Source organism: Microplitis mediator, chromosome 4 (genome assembly GCF_029852145.1).
Source record: "Microplitis mediator isolate UGA2020A chromosome 4, iyMicMedi2.1, whole genome shotgun sequence".
Lineage (NCBI taxonomy): Eukaryota > Metazoa > Arthropoda > Insecta > Hymenoptera > Braconidae > Microplitis > Microplitis mediator.
In genome coordinates, this window is record NC_079972.1 from 12764701 (window position 1) to 12784017 (window position 19317).

The window sequence follows — 19317 nt, forward strand, 5'->3', positions numbered from 1 at the left end:
GCTTGATAAAAATAAACCAAATTAGAAATTTAATATCCACGATCACGACACACATGACTACAACTTTACTACTTACTTACTAATAATATTTACTTACACATTTGTCCAGTCTGCAGTGTATGTAAAAAAAATACCTAGTGCACAAATCCCAGAGCATGACAATTATTTTAAAATACTGTTTAATTTATTAAGTAATTTATCAGAATAGTATTTGCAAAGATGTTGGAGGGTGTCAAGCATATTTTCATGGTCCTCTCGGGCAAAGGCGGTGTTGGAAAGTCAACAGTCAGTACCCAGTTGGCTCTTGCTCTGCAAGTATCTGGATTTAAGGTAATTGATATTTAAATAATAAATCAGCTGATTAACTTTTGGTCTAAAATATATTTTATTATTGACAGGTCGGGATCCTGGATGTTGATCTTTGCGGTCCAAGTGTCCCCTACCTGTTGAATTTGGAAGGCAAGGATGTGTACCAATCATCAGAAGGGTATTTGTTGCTATTTTATTTTATATTTTGTTGATTCATTTTTTGGAAAATTGTCTGCTCGCTTTTAGGTGGATTCCAGTCTACACTGATGATGACAAGGGCTTGGCAGTTATGTCAATAGGATTCCTATTGAAAAACCGCAATGACAGTATCGTTTGGCGAGGCCCTAAAAAAACGGGAATGATAAAAGAATTTTTGAACGACGTCGCTTGGAATGACATCGATTATCTAATTATTGATACACCACCTGGTACTTCAGATGAACATATAACAGTCATGGAAAATTTAAAGTATATTATAATTTAATATCCAGTCTATTTATATTTAAACGCGTTATTGATTTATCAGTTTGTTTTATTTTATAAGAAAATGAGGTTGTAATAAATTTTGGTCGTGATAAAGTCACATGTGTGCTATTATCAGTCACATGCTACCAGGATCATAAATCTGTGATTCATTAGGGGGAAGTATTAATATGTAGATAAACTTTAGTCACGAGGTTGATAAGCTTCAAGTGATCAATCAATAACTCGTGTGCAAAAAAATCACATGTTTTTAACTCTTATTATTATTTAATTTTTTCTGTGTCAATAGAGGAGTGAAGTGTGACGGAGCCATCATCGTTACTACACCCCAGGCGGTTGCTGTTGATGATGTCTTGAGGGAAGTTACTTTCTGTCGAAAAACCGGGATTCCTATTATTGGTATCGTTGAAAATATGAGTGGATTTGTTTGCCCAACTTGTTCTGTTAGTATTTTTTAAATTTAATTATAAATCATTTATTTATTAATCGTTTCATTGATAATTTAATTACAGGAATGCACTAATATTTTTTCATCTGGAGGAGGCTTTGCATTGTCTGAAATAGTAAAGGTTCCATTCCTAGCAAAGTTACCAATCGATCCGGCGATTGGTAAACTAGCTGACAAAGGCCAGAGTATTTTGGTGACTATGCCAGACAGCCAAGTGGCCCAAGTATTTAGAAAACTTGTTGAAGAATTGACTAAAAGTAAGGAAGCTTGAGTGAAGAAATTTAAATATCTTGGTAATGAAGATGATGATGATGTAGATTGCGTGTTACTAATGAGTGATCATGTGTCTCTGCATTGCGTAATTATATGCCGGTGTCATTATGTCAACTGTAATTGGATAATTAAGGCAGGAAGAAAAGAAAACGAATTTAGAAATTAATTATATTTTTTATCTATTAATTTTTAAGTAAAAAATAAATGGTTATTTTTAAATGTTGATTATTTGGATTTTATTACTGAGCAATTCTATTTTTGTATGCAGACCAAAGTTGGTTTTTGTAGTTGATAACTTGACGAAGTTTATCTCCAGCTTCTGTGATTCCACGACCGACTACCGCCAAGTCTGCGCCTGAATTTACAACAGCTTCCGGAGTATTGTATTGCTGTCCCAGGTCATCAGAAGCCTTGTCAAGTTTCACACCAGGGGTTAGTTGAATTAATTCGGGATTTGAAAAAATTCTTGACTGACACACGTGGCCTACAACGAGATCACATGATTCTGCCATGGCTAAAGACTGCTGCACGTAATTTCCGGTGGTCAGTGCGCCCTTGGAAGACATCTCTGTGATCAAGAAAATCCCTCGGTCATTAGAAATATTTTTTAAAGAATCTCTGAGTCCATCCAGAATTCCTGGACCGGCTACTGGGTGAGCGGTTACCAAATCTGCCCACTCCGAAATTCTGTAAATGCCTTTTGAATACTGGGAAGAAACAGTATTACCAATGTCACCAAATTTGCGATCTTCCATTATCAAAAATTTATGTCTTTCCGACAAATTTTTAAGATTTCTTATAAAGTCCTTGTTAAAATCTTCAATAATGTCAACGTGAATTTTTAGTACAGCAATGTGAGGACCAGCAAGATCTGCTAGATCTAAAATATCATCAGCTTTAGTTAAGTCAGCAGCTAAACACAGCGTGGTCTCTTTCATATCCATCAGCTGAAGGAGTTTACCCGCCATTTTATTTTTTGCCAGCTTTGAACGGGACAAAAAGTCCATTTTCAGTCGATCATTTGAATCTGCAAATTTAAACACAAATTATTTATCTCACTATTTATTTATTTATTTAACTAATTAATTTAATGATTGTTACCTTTTTCCAAAGTCTTTACAGGTGCCTGACATTTACTCAAGTACTCCAACACCTTGTCAACAGTTTCCTGACTAACTTTATCAGCTTCACGAAGATATTCCAAGAGTTTAGTCATAGTAAACAAACTCTTCATTTTAATTCCACTTTTTTCAATATTCTTCTTGCCACCTTGCTCTCTGTCCATAATGACCAGAGCTTCTGTGACATCTAGCCCTTCATGCTTCAAGTCTTTCACCGTCTCCAGGATACTGCTCCCGCTCGTCACGACGTCTTCGATGATGACACACTTGTCTCCAACCTTGAATTTCCCTTCGATCAACTTCTTCGTACCGTAAGCCTTAGCTTCTTTCCTTCTTATCAGCATGGGAATGTTGGACTCGACTGAAATCAAACTCGCTATGGGTAATGCTGTGTAAGGAACACCACAAACTTGGTCAATTTTCTCTGCTTCATCAGCCAGCTTCCATAGAACACTTGAAATCCGGTTCTGCAAATGAAGTAAAATTAAAATGTGAAGATAAATTGTTTTATATTTTTTTCTTTGGTGTATAATTTACTTACCAGGAGCTTCGGGTAAGAAATTATAACCCTCAAATCAATATAAACCGGTGTTCTGAGCCCAACTTTAGTGACAAAGTCACCAAATTTAACGGCATCAACATTAAAAAGTAATACTGCGAGTTCTTTTAATTCGCTTTCCATTTTGTTTTCAAATAAATTTTTATCAAATATATTAAAGTAATTGAATTGTTCAACACGTGCCGCGTAATTTATTTTTTGGTAAATATTAACAGGCACACTTTCGTGCCACGTGATTTATTCATAATAAATCTATCGCTATATCTGTTTTATCTACGACGGAATTTATATTTTTTTAAGATTTCAATTCAAAAATTAATTATATATAGCGCCTAAAATATTTTACTATTTTTTTTTTTTTGATTTGATTTTTTAAAAAATTTATTTATTGTTTCTGATACTAATTATTTTGAGACTGATAACATTCTGTTTGGTAGTTAAATTTTTTACAGAAAATCGCTGAATTTTTTTCGTTTTGATAAAAAAAGAGGAAATTTATTTGCATAGAATTTAAAAAATGTCGACTTTTGAATAATTAACAAGAAATATTTTTAATGAATGAATAATTAAAAAAAAACAATACATTTTTTTATTTATTGAAATTCAAAACTTAATTGTAAAATAGATATAGCAGAATTACTACCAAGAGTTGATATATCCCTGATTAAGAAAAATTATTTGAAATGATTCAAAACAATTTGAAATGACTCAAACCAATTTGAAATGATTAAAAACAATTTGGATTGACTCAAAACAATTTGAATCGACTAATATATAGATATACACTTAGCATGGAGTAAATCATTTTCCTTAATCAGGGATTAAGATTTCACTGGGCTGATGTTTTATCATTTTACTGATACTTCAAAAATAAAATTCATATAATCTATGAGCTATTGCTGATATATCCTCCTCAGTCCCGAGGCATAACTTTGTCTGCTACTTGAATCATTTTTTATAAGTATACTTATAGACCTTAAGAAACAAAACATATTTTACATTTTTTCTGATTTATAGTTTTTAAAGCTGTAGCAATAATTATTTTTATGGTTCAGCAGACAGCTGCTACCTGCCGAGCCTGGCAAAGTTGCCCCCTATACGAAGCGTCAGTATCGAGGCGGATATAAATGAATAAGATAATTAATACAATAATTTTCGATATATTTTTTAGAGATACATATAATTATTATAAATATATCTTTTATAGCCAAGTAAAAATATGTGAATGGATACGGAACGATTATTTGTTACCCCAACCCCAAAGACCTTTGACGAATCCAGTAAGTCCAGCTTGTCCTTTTTTTCCTTGGTCGCCCATTTTATCTGACAGATCTGGAAACTCAACCATATTAAACGCAAGATCAAAGAACAGAGGCTTGCAGGGAATGCTTTTCATAGGGGGTGGAAGATTATAGACATTGGGTTGTTTTGTAACAAGTGATGGGTCCTCGCGGTACTCGTGTAATCTTTCGTAAAGTGGTTTTTTGCTTTTAGTCTGTTTAACAGCACCGGGTTCGTCTTTTTCGTCCTGAAGAATACTGTGAGCATGGACAGCACACTGAGCCCCTTCAACAGAACTCTCCAACTTTGCGAGTTCACTTTTCAAGTCTTCGGGTAGACGTGAGCTGTCTTTCAGGGCGTCCTGAGCGTGACGAAGTGATCGCTGATAAAGAGCAACGGCTTCTCGCCACATCTGGAGATTGGCCATCGACTGGGCCATGTAGTAGCATCTGAAAGCACGATAACCCTTGGTCTTGGCTTCCTGCTCGCGTTGATACTCTTCGTCGTCCAGAAGCTGTGACATTTCCAGTAGATTATGTAGCACAGCTTCATAAAGTCTGACGATGTCCTGAGGTTTGGCTCTATCAGAAGCTTCTGCATTTTTTACCAGCGCGAGATTCCTCTCCAAAGTGCGTGATAGTTTGATGTATTGTAAATAAGCAACCAAATGCTGGGCTGGTGACTTGTCGTCCTTGTTCTTCAGCTCGTTTTTAAAGACCTCACGGACAAATGCCAGTACGTCTTTGCAGTCAATCAGATGAGCTTCTAGCAGCTCAATCTTGGACTCATGGCTTTGAGTTTTAGCAAGAGTCTGAGTCAGTTGTGAATCAGCGATCAACAGACCTGTAGCACGAGATGGCACAACTCCACAGGATTTTCCACGCCAAATAGTTTCTTCAACGTTAGTCTTTTTGACCTGCGTCTGGGCAATCAGTGTGTCCAAGTTCATCAACAAATCGCCGCTCAGCTGACCCCGCATCTGCATGAGATCATCAATTGCTGACTCGTCGCCTACATTGTAAGCGCAGTATCTCAAACTCGGGGCCAGTTCTTCGACTCGAGATTTGTAAATAGTTTGCTCAGACTCTGGCAAAGCAGATGCCAGCTCTCCGTAAACTACCTGAGCTTTTTTCAAGTTCGTCATCGCGTCTTTCCACAACTGAAGCTCAAACTGCAGTGATCCTTCCATCCAAGCGACGTATGCCTGAGCTTCTAGTTTAGTTCTCGCATCGCAATTGACGTTCTACAATTTAAAAATTTTTATTGAACTAAGACAAACTTCTTGATTAATTAAATTTATTTAATGACATCAAATAGCGAGCGTACCTCAATTAATTCCTGAAGCTGCAGAGCGTAAGTAGTTGCCTTGCGTAGCCTAGATATCAAATGAAATTTCTTTCTCGGCTCAGTATTTGATTCAATTCTCAACTGCAAAGCATAACTCCAAGCCCGTTCGGCCATCGTTAGCGGCACCTGGAGGAACTTGTCATCGTGTACCATCGCAGCAGTCACGTCTTTTCGTTTGAAGTGTCTGCGATCACCTTGCGGCACCTTGAGGACTTTTCGTAGCCTACGAAGACGACGTGAACAGTAGCCTCGATAACGCTGATAGTCTCCATGACGAAGACCGTGTTGCTGCTGAGCGTCTTTTATTATTTTTAAAACTTAAATTACTATTATTAAGGAATAATAAATTTATTTAATGACATATGCTAATGATAATTATTACAGACAATTGTTGTCAACAAAAGGATACTTTCTAATGTAAAAACTCGCTCTTCTTTTTGATTTGATTCCTCATTTTCCGATGGATTATGCTCGGAATTGATAACCACCACCATGATTTATTTTTTGTATAATTAATTTTACTTTATTTGAATATTTTTTTAATTTTTAGTGACAAGTAGTGACCCAGACTTAAAAAATTTTAGACAACCAGGTTACATATTTTATTTTCACTACGTGGAAGTTAAAATGGTCGGATGTCATTCTACTCCCTGGATATTATTTTATAAATGTACCAAGACAACTTAATTACCGACTGTTTGAATATTTGAAATTTTGAAAGTGTGAGTGTAGCAGACATCAGACAAATTTTAAATTATAAATAAATAGAGTAAATAATTTAAAAAATAAAATTAAAAAAAAATTCACTTGTTAATTTTTAAATTTTTAAAATGCGCATTTTTAAAAAATTTAATCTTATTAATTATTTACTTTATTTATTTGTAATTTCAAATTTGTCTGACGTCTGCTACATTCACACTCGTGAAATTTCAGTAATTTCTGTACTATCGATATTTAAATTTAAAATGGCGACTTGCAGTCACTAAACATGCATTTAAATTATAAAGACTTTTTTAATTGTCTATTGATAATTTTAAAATAAATTATTTAATAATTTACAGCATAATTTTATTTATAATACTCAGTCATAATTGTAAGTTCTGACATCTTTATCTCATATATTTTCATATTTATTTATTTTAGGTTATTTTTATTGTTTATAATTGTAATTATAACAATTAATTATTACAATCGGTACCGGTAATTAATAACTGATAGTATTCATATTTTGATGAATGTAAATATAGCAGACATATGTCAATTTTTTAATTACATATAAAATAATTAAGTACTTAAAATAATAAAATTTAAAAAATTGCATACACTGATTTTCGAATTGTCTAGATGTGGATTTTTTTATTTTTATTTATTATTTCAAAATTTAAAAAACTATCAGATGTCCGCTAACTTTACTATCATTATATTTTATTACAGTTTTTGGAGATGATATGATTGGAAAAACATTTTAAATAATTGAACTGAATCGTTGGTATTAATACTGAATTTATTTGTCATAAAAAAGTATCAGAATGTGGATCAGAACAATACCAGTTATAAAGTTGTTGTCATCACCAAGTCTGAGGTTAATTAAAAATAATAGAGTGTCTAGAAGTCCAGGACAACTGTCAGCAGTTAACAGATTCATCCATACGACAGTAAACTGCGGCTCTATCAATGAAGAGGAACAGAAGGATAAAAAAATCGCACTGTTCGATGCCGCGAGAGTCCAACAGAAAAAAGAAAAGTCAACATTTTTAGCTGTTTTGCACGCGTACCAAACCGAGGGTGAGCGGAAAACTGGCCATGTGCAGTTTGTGTACGCGGCATTACGTTACATGAAAGAATTCGGAGTAGCTGATGATCTAGAAGTGTACAAGGCAGTGCTGAATACTCTGCCGAAGGGTAGATTTGTCGCATCAAGTTTGTTTCAAGCTGAAATGTTCCACTACCCGCGTGAGCAGCAGTGCGGTATTGATTTGTTGCAGCAGATGGAGGACAATGGTGTGATACCTGATCCAGAAACGGAGCTGATGATTTTAAATATATATGGTCAGCATGGATTCCCACTGAGAAAGCTCCGGAGAATGGCCTACTGGCAGGGTAAATTTAAAAATTTAAACCCTTGGCCACATCCCCGGCCACTTCCGTCAGATAGATTTCAACTAGCGATGCTTGCTGTTAAAAAAATAGCCAGTGTTGATGTACAGAGTGTGATCACAGTCTTTGATACCAACGAAGTTGATAATTCAATCGACAAAACTTGGATTATTTCTGCATCTAGTCCAGATCAGGAGCGACTGATTTCCAAACATCCTCATGACAAACCTGCTTTTGTTGAAGGCCCCTTCAGAATCTGGGTCTCAAAAGCGTCTGTTGATTATTTTTTACTCCACACTGAACCACCAAAACGACCTGAAGTAGAGGAAGTTGATAACGACGGTAAAAATATTTTATAAAATTATTTTATTGATGGATTTTTATTATTAATTTTTTTTAGATGTTTCAAATATGGACATAAATTTATGGAGAAGATCAAAAAGAGCTTTAGCTCTACATCGTTCTATTCATGAACAAGATAATCAAACGATATTCGGAGTCTGTGCCACAGGAACGTCTACGAAAGATTCATTACTGTCTTGGATCCGTTGCTTACAGCCGAGAAACCCAGCCCTGGAAAAAATTCCCATACTATTTAAATTCACGAGCATGGTTGATGATAAAGATAAAATCGAAGCTGGTCCAAAGACGGAGGAGAGCAAGAAAGAAGTCTCCGGTGAAAATACTGATAAAATAGGAAGTTGATGAGCTGTGTAATTTTTTGTAAATAAATCTTTAGTACAATATAACTCTGTGTACTAATGATTTTTTATTTATTTATCACTAAATTATATTTGAATTTAAATCATTTTATTATGATGCTAATATTTAATTTATGAGGACGGTTTTAAGTAAACAACTTTTACTTTCTCCCACTTAAGACGCATCACGTGCAGCAGTAATCTGTGTATACATATGAGCAACATGCGCAAAATATATTAACAATAAACGTTCGTATGTTCATTCTGTTGTGTATTATCCGGCAACGTTGCCCGCGAGTCCATTAAACTTTTTAAATCCATCGATAACTCATCCTCAGTATTTATCGCTCCTCCTTTCGCGGTTCATTCTTACAATTAATTTTAAATTAATAATAACAATTAATATATTTACTGTTTATATTTTTTTTGGTATAAAATGTCTCGAGGTAAATGAAATATTTAACAAATTATAAAATTTGAATTTCCAAAAATAATTAATTAAATTTGTCTTTAAGGTTTAATCAATTGGAGTCAATTAAGACGTTACAGTTCATTGCCCGAATTACCGAGCTGCAAGTACTCGACTCCATTTTATCAAGCAAGTGATTAATTAAAAGACCCGAGTTTTCTTTTTTTAGTTTGATTGATAATTTATTTATATTTCTTTAGGGAGCCGATTACGAGACAGTAAAAGCAACAAGACTCGCTCCAAGTGAACGTCCTTATTACAAAAAACCTCTTCTTATACATGAGGGTCATGGTCAGTGGCTATGGGATCACACTGGCCGCCGTTACCTAGATATGTTTGCTGGAATAGTAACTGTCGGAGTTGGACATTCCCACCCGTAAGTTAATTTAGCATACAATCTTATCGCTGATTAATCAATAAATAATGATATGCATTACGCGATTTACGCCCTAGTTTAAAAGTAATTTAAAATAAACGAGAATAAAATTTAAATTTATAATTTAAAGAAAAATTACAGAGGCATTGTCACAACAAATATCAAAGTTAGGCAGTACGACGGTGATTTATATGCACCCGCAGTATCACGAGTACGTTGATAAATTAAAAAAAAAATTACCAGAGAATTTAAACGTGATTTATTTAGTAAACAGCGGGTCAGAAGCAAATGAGTTGGCATTTTTATTAGCAAAACTTTATACTGGAGCACAAGAAATTATTTCTTTGCAAAATGGATATCATGGAGGAACAGCAGCGACGCAGGCTGCTACTGGTTTAAATATTGCTAAATATCCAATACCTCAAGCTCCTGGATTTACTCACGTTAGTTTTTTATTACAATTTATCACAATAAAATTAATTTACTGTCTATATTTTTGGTCATCATGTTGGTAGGTAATGAACCCCGATGTTTATAATGGACCCTGGGGCTGTTCTCATTGCCGAGACTGTCCAATCTCCCATGGAAAAAATTGTTCATGTGTTGGAAATAATTGCCAAGCTGCTGATAAATATTTTGGTCAATTACAGAATATATTTAAATATTGTCTTTCGTCTTCCAAACCCGTAGCTGCTTTTATTGCTGAAAGTATTCAAGTATGATAATAAAATAATGATTTACTGATTACTGTTGGTCGTTAATTAAAAAAATAATTTATTGCCCAGGGTATCGGGGGTATCGTTCAGTATCCGAAGACATATTTATCAAAAGTCTATGATTTTGTACGTAGTAAGGGAGGTATTTGCATCGCTGATGAAGTCCAAACGGGATTCGCCAGAACCGGTGATCATTTCTGGGGCTTTCAGGGTCATGGGGTTACACCGGATATTGTTACAACGGCAAAAGCTATTGGTAATGGATTTCCTCTAGGTGCTGTTATCACTACCAAAGAAATAGCTGAGGTTTTAAATAAAGCCATGAGAGTAAACACTTTCGGTGGCAATCCACTGGCTTGTGCTGTCGGTTCAGCGGTTCTTGATGTAAGAAAATTGATTTTTTTGTTAAATCTATAATATTAATTAATTGTGCTTGCAGATAATAGACGAGGAACAGCTTCAAGAAAATTGTAAGACAGTCGGTACACATTTATTACATCGCCTGAGTACTCTGCTGTTGGATTATCCGACGATTATTGGAGACGTCAGAGGCAAAGGATTGATGATTGGAATTGAATTGATTCGCGATGTTGAAACAAAAGAGCCCTTGCCAGTGGAGCAAGTGCTGGATATTTTTGAAGACATTAAAGACATGGGTGTGCTGATTGGCAGAGGTGGAGTCAATGGAAATGTACGGATTCATTATTTAATTATTGATTCATTTTTAAAATCAATCAAACGATTTATAGCCAGCGGATAATTTATTTATAACTTGTGGTATTTTTAGATATTGAGAGTAAAGCCACCGATGTGCATTACAAAAGAAGACGCTGATTTTGCTGTCGAGATAATTAAAAAGTCACTGGACAATCATCGAGATAAATATATCAGTGACAAGGAGTCGGTTTTCTTTGGGGGAATTTAATAAAATCGAACTGTGATAATTTTTTAATTTTATTTTATTATACATATACATATATAATATATATTTTTATATACTTTTTTACATTTGTACAAACCATCACTTTACAAACATTAAGAATCGATTCGTACGATACGATTTGATTTAAATAATAATTAATGAGAAATTTTTTTTCTTTTTTTATGATGATTATTTTTATCAATGCGATTTAAATAATTGAGTATGTCAATTTGAATTAATACGAGTGTTTATATTTATCATGTGATACTTTACATAGGCTCTGTTTATTCATAAATTTGAATAATTAAATTAATTTTAATAACAAACATTAAATTATTTATGAATTGACACGGGGAAGACTCGTGCAGATCAAAATTACCCTCAATAAATTTAATTTATTATTTAGTTAATCACAATATATATTAACTATTGTGTAAAAGTGTTTACATATAAAATTATTTTATTTATTTTATTAATATCGTTATAATAAATTAACAATTGAGGACTTTAGTGGAGTTAATAATCAAATATCGATTGATTTATGTACTGATTAAAATTATTAATATTTAAAATACTCGGATATTTTAATATTTTTTTTTATCAACACAATTAATTAAATGACACGCTGTGAATCACAAGACCGTGCACATTTAATTGTTTTAATTTACTTTTTACACTTAATAGTAATTATTAATTAATTTAATTATCATTAAAAACTAATATCTCATCACCAGGACCAGGATTTTTGCTTGTATTTAAAAATAACAATTAATAATTAATGGTGTCAAATTTTGGAATTACAGTGGAAATATTAGCCGTATAAAAAATTTTTTTAAATAAAAGTTGTAGGAAATTTTATTTTCTAGAGAAAATGTCTCTTATGATTTTTTTATACGACCAATATTTTCACCGTAATTTTAAAATTAAGATTTTCATAATTAACAAAAATTAGAATAATTCATTATGAGTCTGAATTTTGTAAGTACAGTGAAAATATTGGTCGTTTTAAACAATCATAAGAAACGTTTTCTCTGGAAAATAAAATTTCCTACAACTTTTATTTGAAAAATTTTTTTATACGGCTAATATTTCCACTGTAATTCCAAAATTTGACACCATCCATTTCGAAGTTAAGGCAAAAATCTTGTCCCTACTCATCACCGTTAAAAATTAATAATTGCATTATGCTGAGTAATGAAAATACAATTTAATTTTAAATGCAAACCCGATACATTTAAATGAAAGTATTAATTTTAAAAAATTAATAACAACTGTATAATGGAAGATTAATAATCCAGTACTGGTTTTATAAAAAAATAAATCAGTAGTCGAAATAAAAAAAGTTTAGTTAAATAATTTTGGCACACCGGTAAGTGCATATACGCTAGTAAAATATATAAATATATATGATACTGAAGTAAGCTGAGGTTTAATAATTTTTGTGTTCTTTTTAAAACGATAAATGATAAAAAAAATTCACTTATCGTTTTTTAAATTTTCTACATGTGCTTATTTTTTTTCTTTTTTTTTTTTTAGTAATTGTTCGGTTGAAAAACAAATCCGAAATTTGTTAATGGTCTTTTAATATCAGGATCATAAATACATATATGATTTTTACGTTAATGCGTTTGAACAAAAAACTAAAATTAGGTCATGATTTAAATTCCTCGCAATATCAAGTCTTATCTTATCACGAAAATCTCTAACAATATTTGCTTTCGCTGATATCTCATTAATAATTACAATTACATACTTGTCTGACAATAATCAATTGATTACGCCATCAGTGACGATAGCGATCCTTTGGAATCAGGTATTGCGTCATGTAGATAATGTGAGTTATCAGACATTGCCGCTAAATCAGCTTCCAGAAGCGCAAGGTGAAGTTCTCGGCGCGCTTTCTGCACTACATAGACCATCAGTGATACTCCAATAATTATCTAAAATTAAATTTTAATAAATCATCAAACTTAAAAATGATTTTCAAATTTTAAATTTTAAATTTCAAATTTTTCAGCGCGTACTTGAAAACAAAATACAATGTAGCCCGTAGCAGCAGTTGACTTGTCTTGCAGCACATCTTGCATTGATCGCAAGCTGCTTCCAAGGTAAACATTAATCAATTGCGCCGGCAACAAACCAATAGCACTTGCGATGTGATACCTGAGACCACTGATGTTGCTCACCTGAAAATAATTATCAGTAATTCAGCTGAATTATTTAAATTTTCCGCCATATTAATTTGAAAATAAAGTTTGTTTCTCACAGCAAAAATGGTGTTCTGTAGACCAAATGGAATGGGAGTAAGTCTAGCGAAGAGCACAACTCTGAATGCTTGGGGTCCAGATATGACTCTCAATATCGCTCGTGCAGTTTCACTTCTCAACAATGCACCGATAGGTAATTTTGTTGATAATGCACTGAGTGTTGTATGTGCAATAGCAATACCTAAATTAGCTCCTAACACAACCAGCGCAATACCTCGGACAATACCGAATAAATAACCGCTTGCAATTATCAAAAATAAATAACCGACTACTATAGGAAATGATACCACTGTAAATAGTGATATTACAATAATGCTTATCACCCATATATCTTTGTGCTCTATCCAGTACAATAATCTTTCAATGTAATCTTTGCATATAAAGACGATGGCACCCAGAAACGCTAAAGTTGCGATTGTTACTACAATGTAACATACAGAATTTGAACTTACACAGTTGCATTTAACTGATGAATTTTTAATTGGTCTTGTACTTGATTCAATACTTTCGATATCTATTATATCCATTTCTTCATTTATCTGTAAATAAATAAATAAATCAATAAATAAATAAATGAATGAATGAATAAATTATTAAAATAAAAAACTGGTGATTCAGCGAATTCAAATTTTTAAAAATAATTACCTGGTATCAGCGGTTTTTTTATGAGTTATTTATTATTATTATTATTATTGTCATCAGGCCAGTGGATAAAATGGACCATAGGTAAATAAATAGTCAGATAAATAATAGCATACTTAAATGTGCTGTCAAAATATAACCTAGACGTCGAGTGTATGCACGTAATAGTGGGTGTGATGATCAGTTTCTCTCTTGACGACGTTTCTCTGTATTACTGACATTTCAATAATAAACTGATGTATGCTATATCATGTGGATGTTATTTTTAACTAAGGAAGACTTGGTTAATTAAATATACCCGCTACTCTACTCTCGGTAACTCTACTTATGATTATTACTATCGATTGTCAAATGTCAGCTGGACGTTTTTATAAAAATCATGTAAATCTATATATATATATGACAATACATCTATTAATACATGATAACACTGACAATAATAATAATAATAATAATACTACATGTACACATATATATGTATATGTAAATACTATAGATATATAAGTAGAGAAACAATTCAAATTCTATAAAGTGCTGACATCTACAGAAATTCAAACGGAGAGAGAGTTAATTTTTTTTTTCTTTATTATTATTATTGATATTGAAGTCATATTTATTATGCATATACATATTTTTAAATTATGTATAAAAACTGATGAGTGTAAATGTTGCTGACAAGTAGAAATTTTTTAAATTTTTGAATAAATAAATAAAATTTAAGTAGAATGAAAATTTAAAAATTCGTATTTAGATCAATAAAAAACAGTACGCGCATTTTTTTAAATTTCATTATTTCAATTTATTTATTTATTTAAAATTTATAAATTGTCTCATGTCTGCTACATTGACATTCAATAAAAACTGAATGGAAAATTTTAAATAATGGCGGCAAGCGACTTTTTATTGAACTTAATTAATTGACGATTGAAAATATTAAAATGAATTTATTTATATATTTTTAAATGCAAATGGGCTCTTAAAAATTTATTTACAAGTAATAAAATTTAAATTGAGGCAATGGTAAGTAAATAAATAATTTCATATATTTAAATTTTATTTATTGTTGAGTGCAACAAAGAAACTTTCTTTGGAAGAATCCAAGGAAGATATGTAAATGTGTAATCAATAACTGATTAGCTGTCTTATGTTGTATGAACGTGACTTTTTTTATTCATATTTATTATTATTATTATTATTATAATAATTAAACGTAAGAATCTTAATTAGCAACGTCATTGGAATATGAATTGATTTATTTAAAAAATAAGAAAAAAAAAGTATGATATTGAAGTCAGCAGACGTCTAATAAACTTTGGATTTTTATTCAGACGATAAACTGTAAAAAAAAAAAAAATTTGAAAAAATGCACCTGTAGTTTTTTAAATTTTCTACATGTGCATATTTTTATTTTATTTTTTTTTTTAGTAATTAATTTGTGGAAAAAAAAACCGAAAATTACTAATTGTCTGCTAACTTCAGGATCATAAAAAAGGTTTGTTTTGTTTTGTTTGTCTATTATTTTACAACAAATAATACTTATAACAATAATTAAAATAGTAAATGGCTTGATAGTAAAAAGTAAAAAATTAATAACATTTTTTCGCGTGCTGCGCACACCAAGTTGGAGAAATGGCATCGGCATAAATCTGACGAACTTGTAATCTTTCCCTGAAAGCTTGGAGACGTGGTTCGACGTCTTCAGTTCTTAGTGTGTGAGAATCGCTCCACAATCTCTCCCCCACAGCTGCAGTTCTGGGCCAGATTCGCGAATCCAAGCCTCCTTCATTGACATACTCACCCCACATGCAGACTTCACCACCGAGAACTCCGACCTGTTTTGCATTTATTTCCTCATTAGCGATAAATAATTAAATTTTTACAGAGCAATAGTAATAATATATAAAATCATGTATACATTTCTTGGGATTCTGTTGTTGTAAGCATCTCGCCATGAGTGATAGCGAGTTTTACCCCAGAACCCATGGTCCAAGTACCAAGCATCTTTGGTGGACATTATGAGCTTGTAGCCACGTTGCAAAAGTTCACTAGGTAGCTCTGAACCCGACTCAACCCACGTTTGTATAATAAATCTCGTTTTATCAAGATACTTTTCAATAACATCCGGTGATGTAAGCGCAGAGCTCCACAGCAATACGTTATCAATTCTGCCTTCTTTTATTTCATCAATAAGTTTAACTTGCTCGGCATGAAATTCACTCCAGAGTTGATAAAAATCCTCAGCAGTTCTTCCCATTCCACGTTCTTGCATCGCTGTGGTTATTTCTGGCGTTGAATTCCAACAGTTAATGAATACCTGGTAATATTTAGTTTTTTTAACAGATTAATTACCATCACCATCAGCTATTGATAATAAAGATACATATGACAATTAAACGTTTAAAGTATAACTTACTTCATCACCACCAAGATGGATAACAGAGCTGGTGCCCAACAGAGCCAGAGTGTCTTTGTAAATGTCCTTCAAGACTTCTAGAGTATGGGGATTAACTGGATTAAGTTGACCACACGGTGGTTGGATACAGAAGTCTCTCCAGGGTTCTTTGTTGATGCAGACCGCGAGAGCACCCAATCCTGCAGACTCGCCCCATTCCCATCCAGCACCTGCATGAGACGGTGAGTCCAGTTCTAGGATTATTCTCACTCCTCGGTATTTCGCGTACGTCACAATATAATTCAAGTCTTCTGGACTGTATATCATTTCAGGTGAGTAAGCTCCGTACCTAGTTATCAATTAAAAGCAAAATAATTAATAGTAATAATATTTTTTCAGTTACAATATCAAGCTAATGGGCATTACTGAGACATGAGCGGTCGGTTTTTAATATGAAGTGGAAAACTCTGGGTGTCAGTCGCATGCCAATGAAGAACATTCATTTTGGTGGCAGCTAATCCGTCGATGGTTCTCAGAATAGCAGGAACCGGAAGATAATTCCTGGCGGTATCGATCAAAAGTCCGCGATGAACGAATATCGGCTTGTCTTGTATCTTCGCTTGGTCAACGATCACCAGCCCTCGTGCAGTGTTTGACTTTAGAACCGGTGCGAATAATTGTGACAGAGTCTCTAGTGCATGACGAGCTCCGAAAACCGTCGACGCGGTTACGATAACGTCTATTTTATTTTCTATAAGTCAAAAAAATTTATAAAAAAATGGTCAATTGAACTACTGAATGGTAACAAGAATTGAACCTTTGGTAAATATTTGAAGAGTATATTCTTCGTCAGTGCTCCAGTCGAGCTCAAGACTCTCCGAAATGACCTTGGTGTGGACTTTTACTGAAGAATTCGCCTTTTCGCAGTTTTCCCCGCACATCCATCGCAGATTACCGACAAATATATCCAAGGCTTCGGATAAAAATGATCTGGTCGATCGTGGAACTTCTTGCAGACCAAAACGGACTTCATTGGGGTGAGTTGGTAGATACTGTAGGATTTATCGTTTTATTATTTATTTACTTGTGTAAGTAAAATTAATTTTTAAGAAATATTGTTTGTAAAATCGGCTCTGATTTACGATAATTTATCGTACATTTTTTCCGATGGTGATAGGTCCCGTTGGAATCGGCCAAAGACCTCCAAGTGAACCACAGACTAGACGACAAGCTGCTAACGTCGTGTGGTGACCTTTGAGCTTTAGCTGCGCTGGGTCAATGATCGAGATTGGTTTGCTCGTACGCTGGCACTGGTCATTGATACATTCAAATGTCCGGAAAAAGCTGATAAATATATATTATATTTTATTTTTATTTTTTATAGAATTTCGAAACTGATTTCTTTTATTATTTGCTTGCCACTCAGCCATAGAATGATAGAAAAAAAAAATAAGAGGTCAGTGTTAATCTCAATGTACGTAAGCAGTATGTCGATAGACAAGTAAGGAATTAAAATTATTTACCGGCTTGAAAATGAAAAAAAACTGCAAGGTTTTATTTATAAAAGATGTAATTATCTTGCGCAGGTGGCCCGAGCGTTTATTATAATGACCGGTGTTTTTTTCTTATATTTTTTTTTAGTATTAGTATATTTTAGCTCGATTTGAAATAATTGGCTGATATAATTATAACTTACCTAGTTTGATGAGTACCCAGAGACGATGCATCAGCAGAATAATAAGAATAAGAATAAGACGAGACAAGAATAAGGATCCAGGCCACGACAAACTTCATTTCGAGGGTTTCAAAGTTAATGGAAGTAGAGTAGAGAAGAGTTGAATTGAAGTATATCTTTGATGATTAATCAGAGGGATAAAACAATAGACTGGCAAACAATGTTTGGTCTTTAATAAAAGGTTCTCCCAGTTAGGTTCGACGATTGTAATTGAACCTAGAATGGAAGTTCACCATCGAACTTGTAATAAGGGAAGTGTGCACTGCTACTACTAGAGCTCTCTCTCTCTCGGTGACTATTTCTCTATCTAACTGTCCCTCTTTCTCAGTACCTCGAACATAGAACAAGCGAACTGATTGTTCGCGGTTGTGTGAGCTATGTGACAATGTATAGCACAAATGGGGGAACTTTTATCCGAGTTCGCTGATTACATTTGAGTGAGTCCGTCCGATAAATTGCTATGTTTTAGAATTTCACATATATGTGTGTATGATTATTTAAAAACATTCATTTATTATGTATGTAAATAGTTGATATTATTATTATTATTAATTTTTTTAATTATTATTTTACAGACTAATTGGCCAGTGTTTAAAAGACGACTGATTTATTGCAATTTGATTGTAATTTATCTGCACACGAGATAAGAAGAATAAACAATTGGATAATAAAAATTTGCTAAAAGAAATCACTCAATTATTTTTTAATCTTTATAAAAATAATTAAATTTTGATAAACGATTTTTTAAATGAATTTAGTTTGATTAAAATATTATTATTTAGAAATTTTGGAGTACAACCATATTGTATTTTATAAAGAATTTAATGTAATTTAAATTGCGAGACCGCGTTTACTAGAACGACTGTGTAGAGTTTTAAACAACAAGAGTTGCGGTTGCCGGTCCCGCGAGAACTGAACTTGAAAGGTACCACGAGGAGACTCGTACCCTCGTCACAATTGTCTCGATCTCCTTCTAGACAATTATTTATAGCTCACTTTCTCACTCATTTGTTTTTTCTTCATCTTGGGTTGGAGTAGAAAGAGCTCACAACGTGTAACAAGTAACAACATCCACTACCGTTCAGTGACTTTTATTCTTCTTTTATCTTAAAACTTTATTTTTATTTTATTTATATTATGTTATACTCTTACTTCGTCTTAGTGCACCAACTGGTCTGT

The 19317-nt window shown here is 32.9% G+C and overlaps 7 protein-coding genes across 7 annotated transcripts; 3 read left to right on the forward strand and 4 right to left on the reverse strand.

Moving 5' to 3' along the window:
- The first annotated feature begins 15 nt into the window (after positions 1-15).
- LOC130666645 (cytosolic Fe-S cluster assembly factor NUBP2 homolog) lies at positions 16-1738 on the forward strand. Its single transcript, XM_057467832.1, has 5 exons — positions 16-330; positions 399-487; positions 556-777; positions 1082-1235; positions 1305-1738. The coding sequence occupies exons 1-5, from the start codon at positions 220-222 to the stop codon at positions 1509-1511; spliced, it is 783 nt and encodes a 260-aa protein (XP_057323815.1). The 5' UTR covers positions 16-219; the 3' UTR covers positions 1512-1738.
- On the reverse strand, positions 1305-3437 carry LOC130666641 (uridine 5'-monophosphate synthase). The gene is made up of 3 exons (XM_057467827.1): positions 3176-3437; positions 2615-3101; positions 1305-2540 (listed from the first exon to the last, which is right to left on the reverse strand). Exons 1-3 carry the CDS (start codon positions 3314-3316, stop codon positions 1753-1755), a joined length of 1416 nt encoding a protein of 471 aa, XP_057323810.1. The 5' UTR covers positions 3317-3437; the 3' UTR covers positions 1305-1752.
- A 447-nt stretch (positions 3438-3884) lies between these two features.
- Positions 3885-6462, reverse strand: LOC130666637 (signal recognition particle subunit SRP68). Its single transcript, XM_057467824.1, has 3 exons — positions 6231-6462; positions 5801-6138; positions 3885-5717 (listed from the first exon to the last, which is right to left on the reverse strand). The coding sequence occupies exons 1-3, from the start codon at positions 6313-6315 to the stop codon at positions 4434-4436; spliced, it is 1707 nt and encodes a 568-aa protein (XP_057323807.1). The 5' UTR covers positions 6316-6462; the 3' UTR covers positions 3885-4433.
- A 314-nt stretch (positions 6463-6776) lies between these two features.
- On the forward strand, positions 6777-8680 carry LOC130666642 (evolutionarily conserved signaling intermediate in Toll pathway, mitochondrial). The gene is made up of 3 exons (XM_057467829.1): positions 6777-6914; positions 7256-8260; positions 8319-8680. Exons 2-3 carry the CDS (start codon positions 7351-7353, stop codon positions 8621-8623), a joined length of 1215 nt encoding a protein of 404 aa, XP_057323812.1. The 5' UTR covers positions 6777-6914; positions 7256-7350; the 3' UTR covers positions 8624-8680.
- Positions 8681-8871: 191 nt separating this feature from the next.
- LOC130666640 (alanine--glyoxylate aminotransferase 2, mitochondrial) lies at positions 8872-11122 on the forward strand. The gene is made up of 8 exons (XM_057467826.1): positions 8872-9065; positions 9135-9221; positions 9293-9464; positions 9595-9907; positions 9980-10180; positions 10250-10564; positions 10620-10871; positions 10968-11122. Exons 1-8 carry the CDS (start codon positions 9056-9058, stop codon positions 11103-11105), a joined length of 1488 nt encoding a protein of 495 aa, XP_057323809.1. The 5' UTR covers positions 8872-9055; the 3' UTR covers positions 11106-11122.
- LOC130666644 (transmembrane protein 64) lies at positions 11122-14428 on the reverse strand. Its single transcript, XM_057467831.1, has 4 exons — positions 14015-14428; positions 13369-13908; positions 13127-13288; positions 11122-13042 (listed from the first exon to the last, which is right to left on the reverse strand). The coding sequence occupies exons 2-4, from the start codon at positions 13894-13896 to the stop codon at positions 12878-12880; spliced, it is 855 nt and encodes a 284-aa protein (XP_057323814.1). The 5' UTR covers positions 13897-13908; positions 14015-14428; the 3' UTR covers positions 11122-12877.
- Positions 14429-15504: 1076 nt separating this feature from the next.
- On the reverse strand, positions 15505-18678 carry LOC130666411 (chitooligosaccharidolytic beta-N-acetylglucosaminidase-like). Its single transcript, XM_057467383.1, has 7 exons — positions 18100-18678; positions 17561-17747; positions 17221-17455; positions 16830-17154; positions 16425-16752; positions 15927-16325; positions 15505-15843 (listed from the first exon to the last, which is right to left on the reverse strand). The coding sequence occupies exons 1-7, from the start codon at positions 18195-18197 to the stop codon at positions 15598-15600; spliced, it is 1818 nt and encodes a 605-aa protein (XP_057323366.1). The 5' UTR covers positions 18198-18678; the 3' UTR covers positions 15505-15597.
- Positions 18679-19317: the final 639 nt, after the last annotated feature.

Excerpts from the sequence above, each read along its gene's own strand:
- LOC130666644 (XM_057467831.1), bottom strand. The coding sequence starts at position 13,896 with ATGGATATAATAGATATCGAAAGTATTGAATCAAGTACAAGACCAATT. Across the intron at positions 13,289-13,368 it reads TACAGAACACCATTTTTGCT|GTGAGCAACATCAGTGGTCT; the intron begins GTGAGAAACAAA and ends AATTATTTTCAG. Across the intron at positions 13,043-13,126 it reads ACATTGTATTTTGTTTTCAA|ATAATTATTGGAGTATCACT; the intron begins GTACGCGCTGAA and ends ATTTAATTTTAG.
- LOC130666640 (XM_057467826.1), top strand. Across the intron at positions 9,465-9,594 it reads GGAGTTGGACATTCCCACCC|AAAAATTACAGAGGCATTGT; the intron begins GTAAGTTAATTT and ends TATAATTTAAAG. Across the intron at positions 9,908-9,979 it reads AAGCTCCTGGATTTACTCAC|GTAATGAACCCCGATGTTTA; the intron begins GTTAGTTTTTTA and ends TCATGTTGGTAG.
- LOC130666637 (XM_057467824.1), bottom strand. The coding sequence starts at position 6,315 with ATGGTGGTGGTTATCAATTCCGAGCATAATCCATCGGAAAATGAGGAA. Across the intron at positions 6,139-6,230 it reads GCGAGTTTTTACATTAGAAA|TTTTAAAAATAATAAAAGAC; the intron begins GTATCCTTTTGT and ends TAGTAATTTAAG. Across the intron at positions 5,718-5,800 it reads AGCTTCAGGAATTAATTGAG|AACGTCAATTGCGATGCGAG; the intron begins GTACGCTCGCTA and ends TTTAAATTGTAG.
- LOC130666641 (XM_057467827.1), bottom strand. The coding sequence starts at position 3,316 with ATGGAAAGCGAATTAAAAGAACTCGCAGTATTACTTTTTAATGTTGAT. Across the intron at positions 3,102-3,175 it reads TTTCTTACCCGAAGCTCCTG|AACCGGATTTCAAGTGTTCT; the intron begins GTAAGTAAATTA and ends CTTCATTTGCAG. Across the intron at positions 2,541-2,614 it reads TGTAAAGACTTTGGAAAAAG|ATTCAAATGATCGACTGAAA; the intron begins GTAACAATCATT and ends TTAAATTTGCAG.
- LOC130666642 (XM_057467829.1), top strand. The coding sequence starts at position 7,351 with ATGTGGATCAGAACAATACCAGTTATAAAGTTGTTGTCATCACCAAGT. Across the intron at positions 8,261-8,318 it reads AGAGGAAGTTGATAACGACG|ATGTTTCAAATATGGACATA; the intron begins GTAAAAATATTT and ends AATTTTTTTTAG.
- LOC130666645 (XM_057467832.1), top strand. The coding sequence starts at position 220 with ATGTTGGAGGGTGTCAAGCATATTTTCATGGTCCTCTCGGGCAAAGGC. Across the intron at positions 778-1,081 it reads ACAGTCATGGAAAATTTAAA|AGGAGTGAAGTGTGACGGAG; the intron begins GTATATTATAAT and ends CTGTGTCAATAG. Across the intron at positions 1,236-1,304 it reads TTGTTTGCCCAACTTGTTCT|GAATGCACTAATATTTTTTC; the intron begins GTTAGTATTTTT and ends ATTTAATTACAG.
- LOC130666411 (XM_057467383.1), bottom strand. The coding sequence starts at position 18,197 with ATGAAGTTTGTCGTGGCCTGGATCCTTATTCTTGTCTCGTCTTATTCT. Across the intron at positions 17,155-17,220 it reads TCTTCAAATATTTACCAAAG|AAAATAAAATAGACGTTATC; the intron begins GTTCAATTCTTG and ends TTTGACTTATAG. Across the intron at positions 16,753-16,829 it reads AACCGACCGCTCATGTCTCA|GTACGGAGCTTACTCACCTG; the intron begins GTAATGCCCATT and ends ATTGATAACTAG.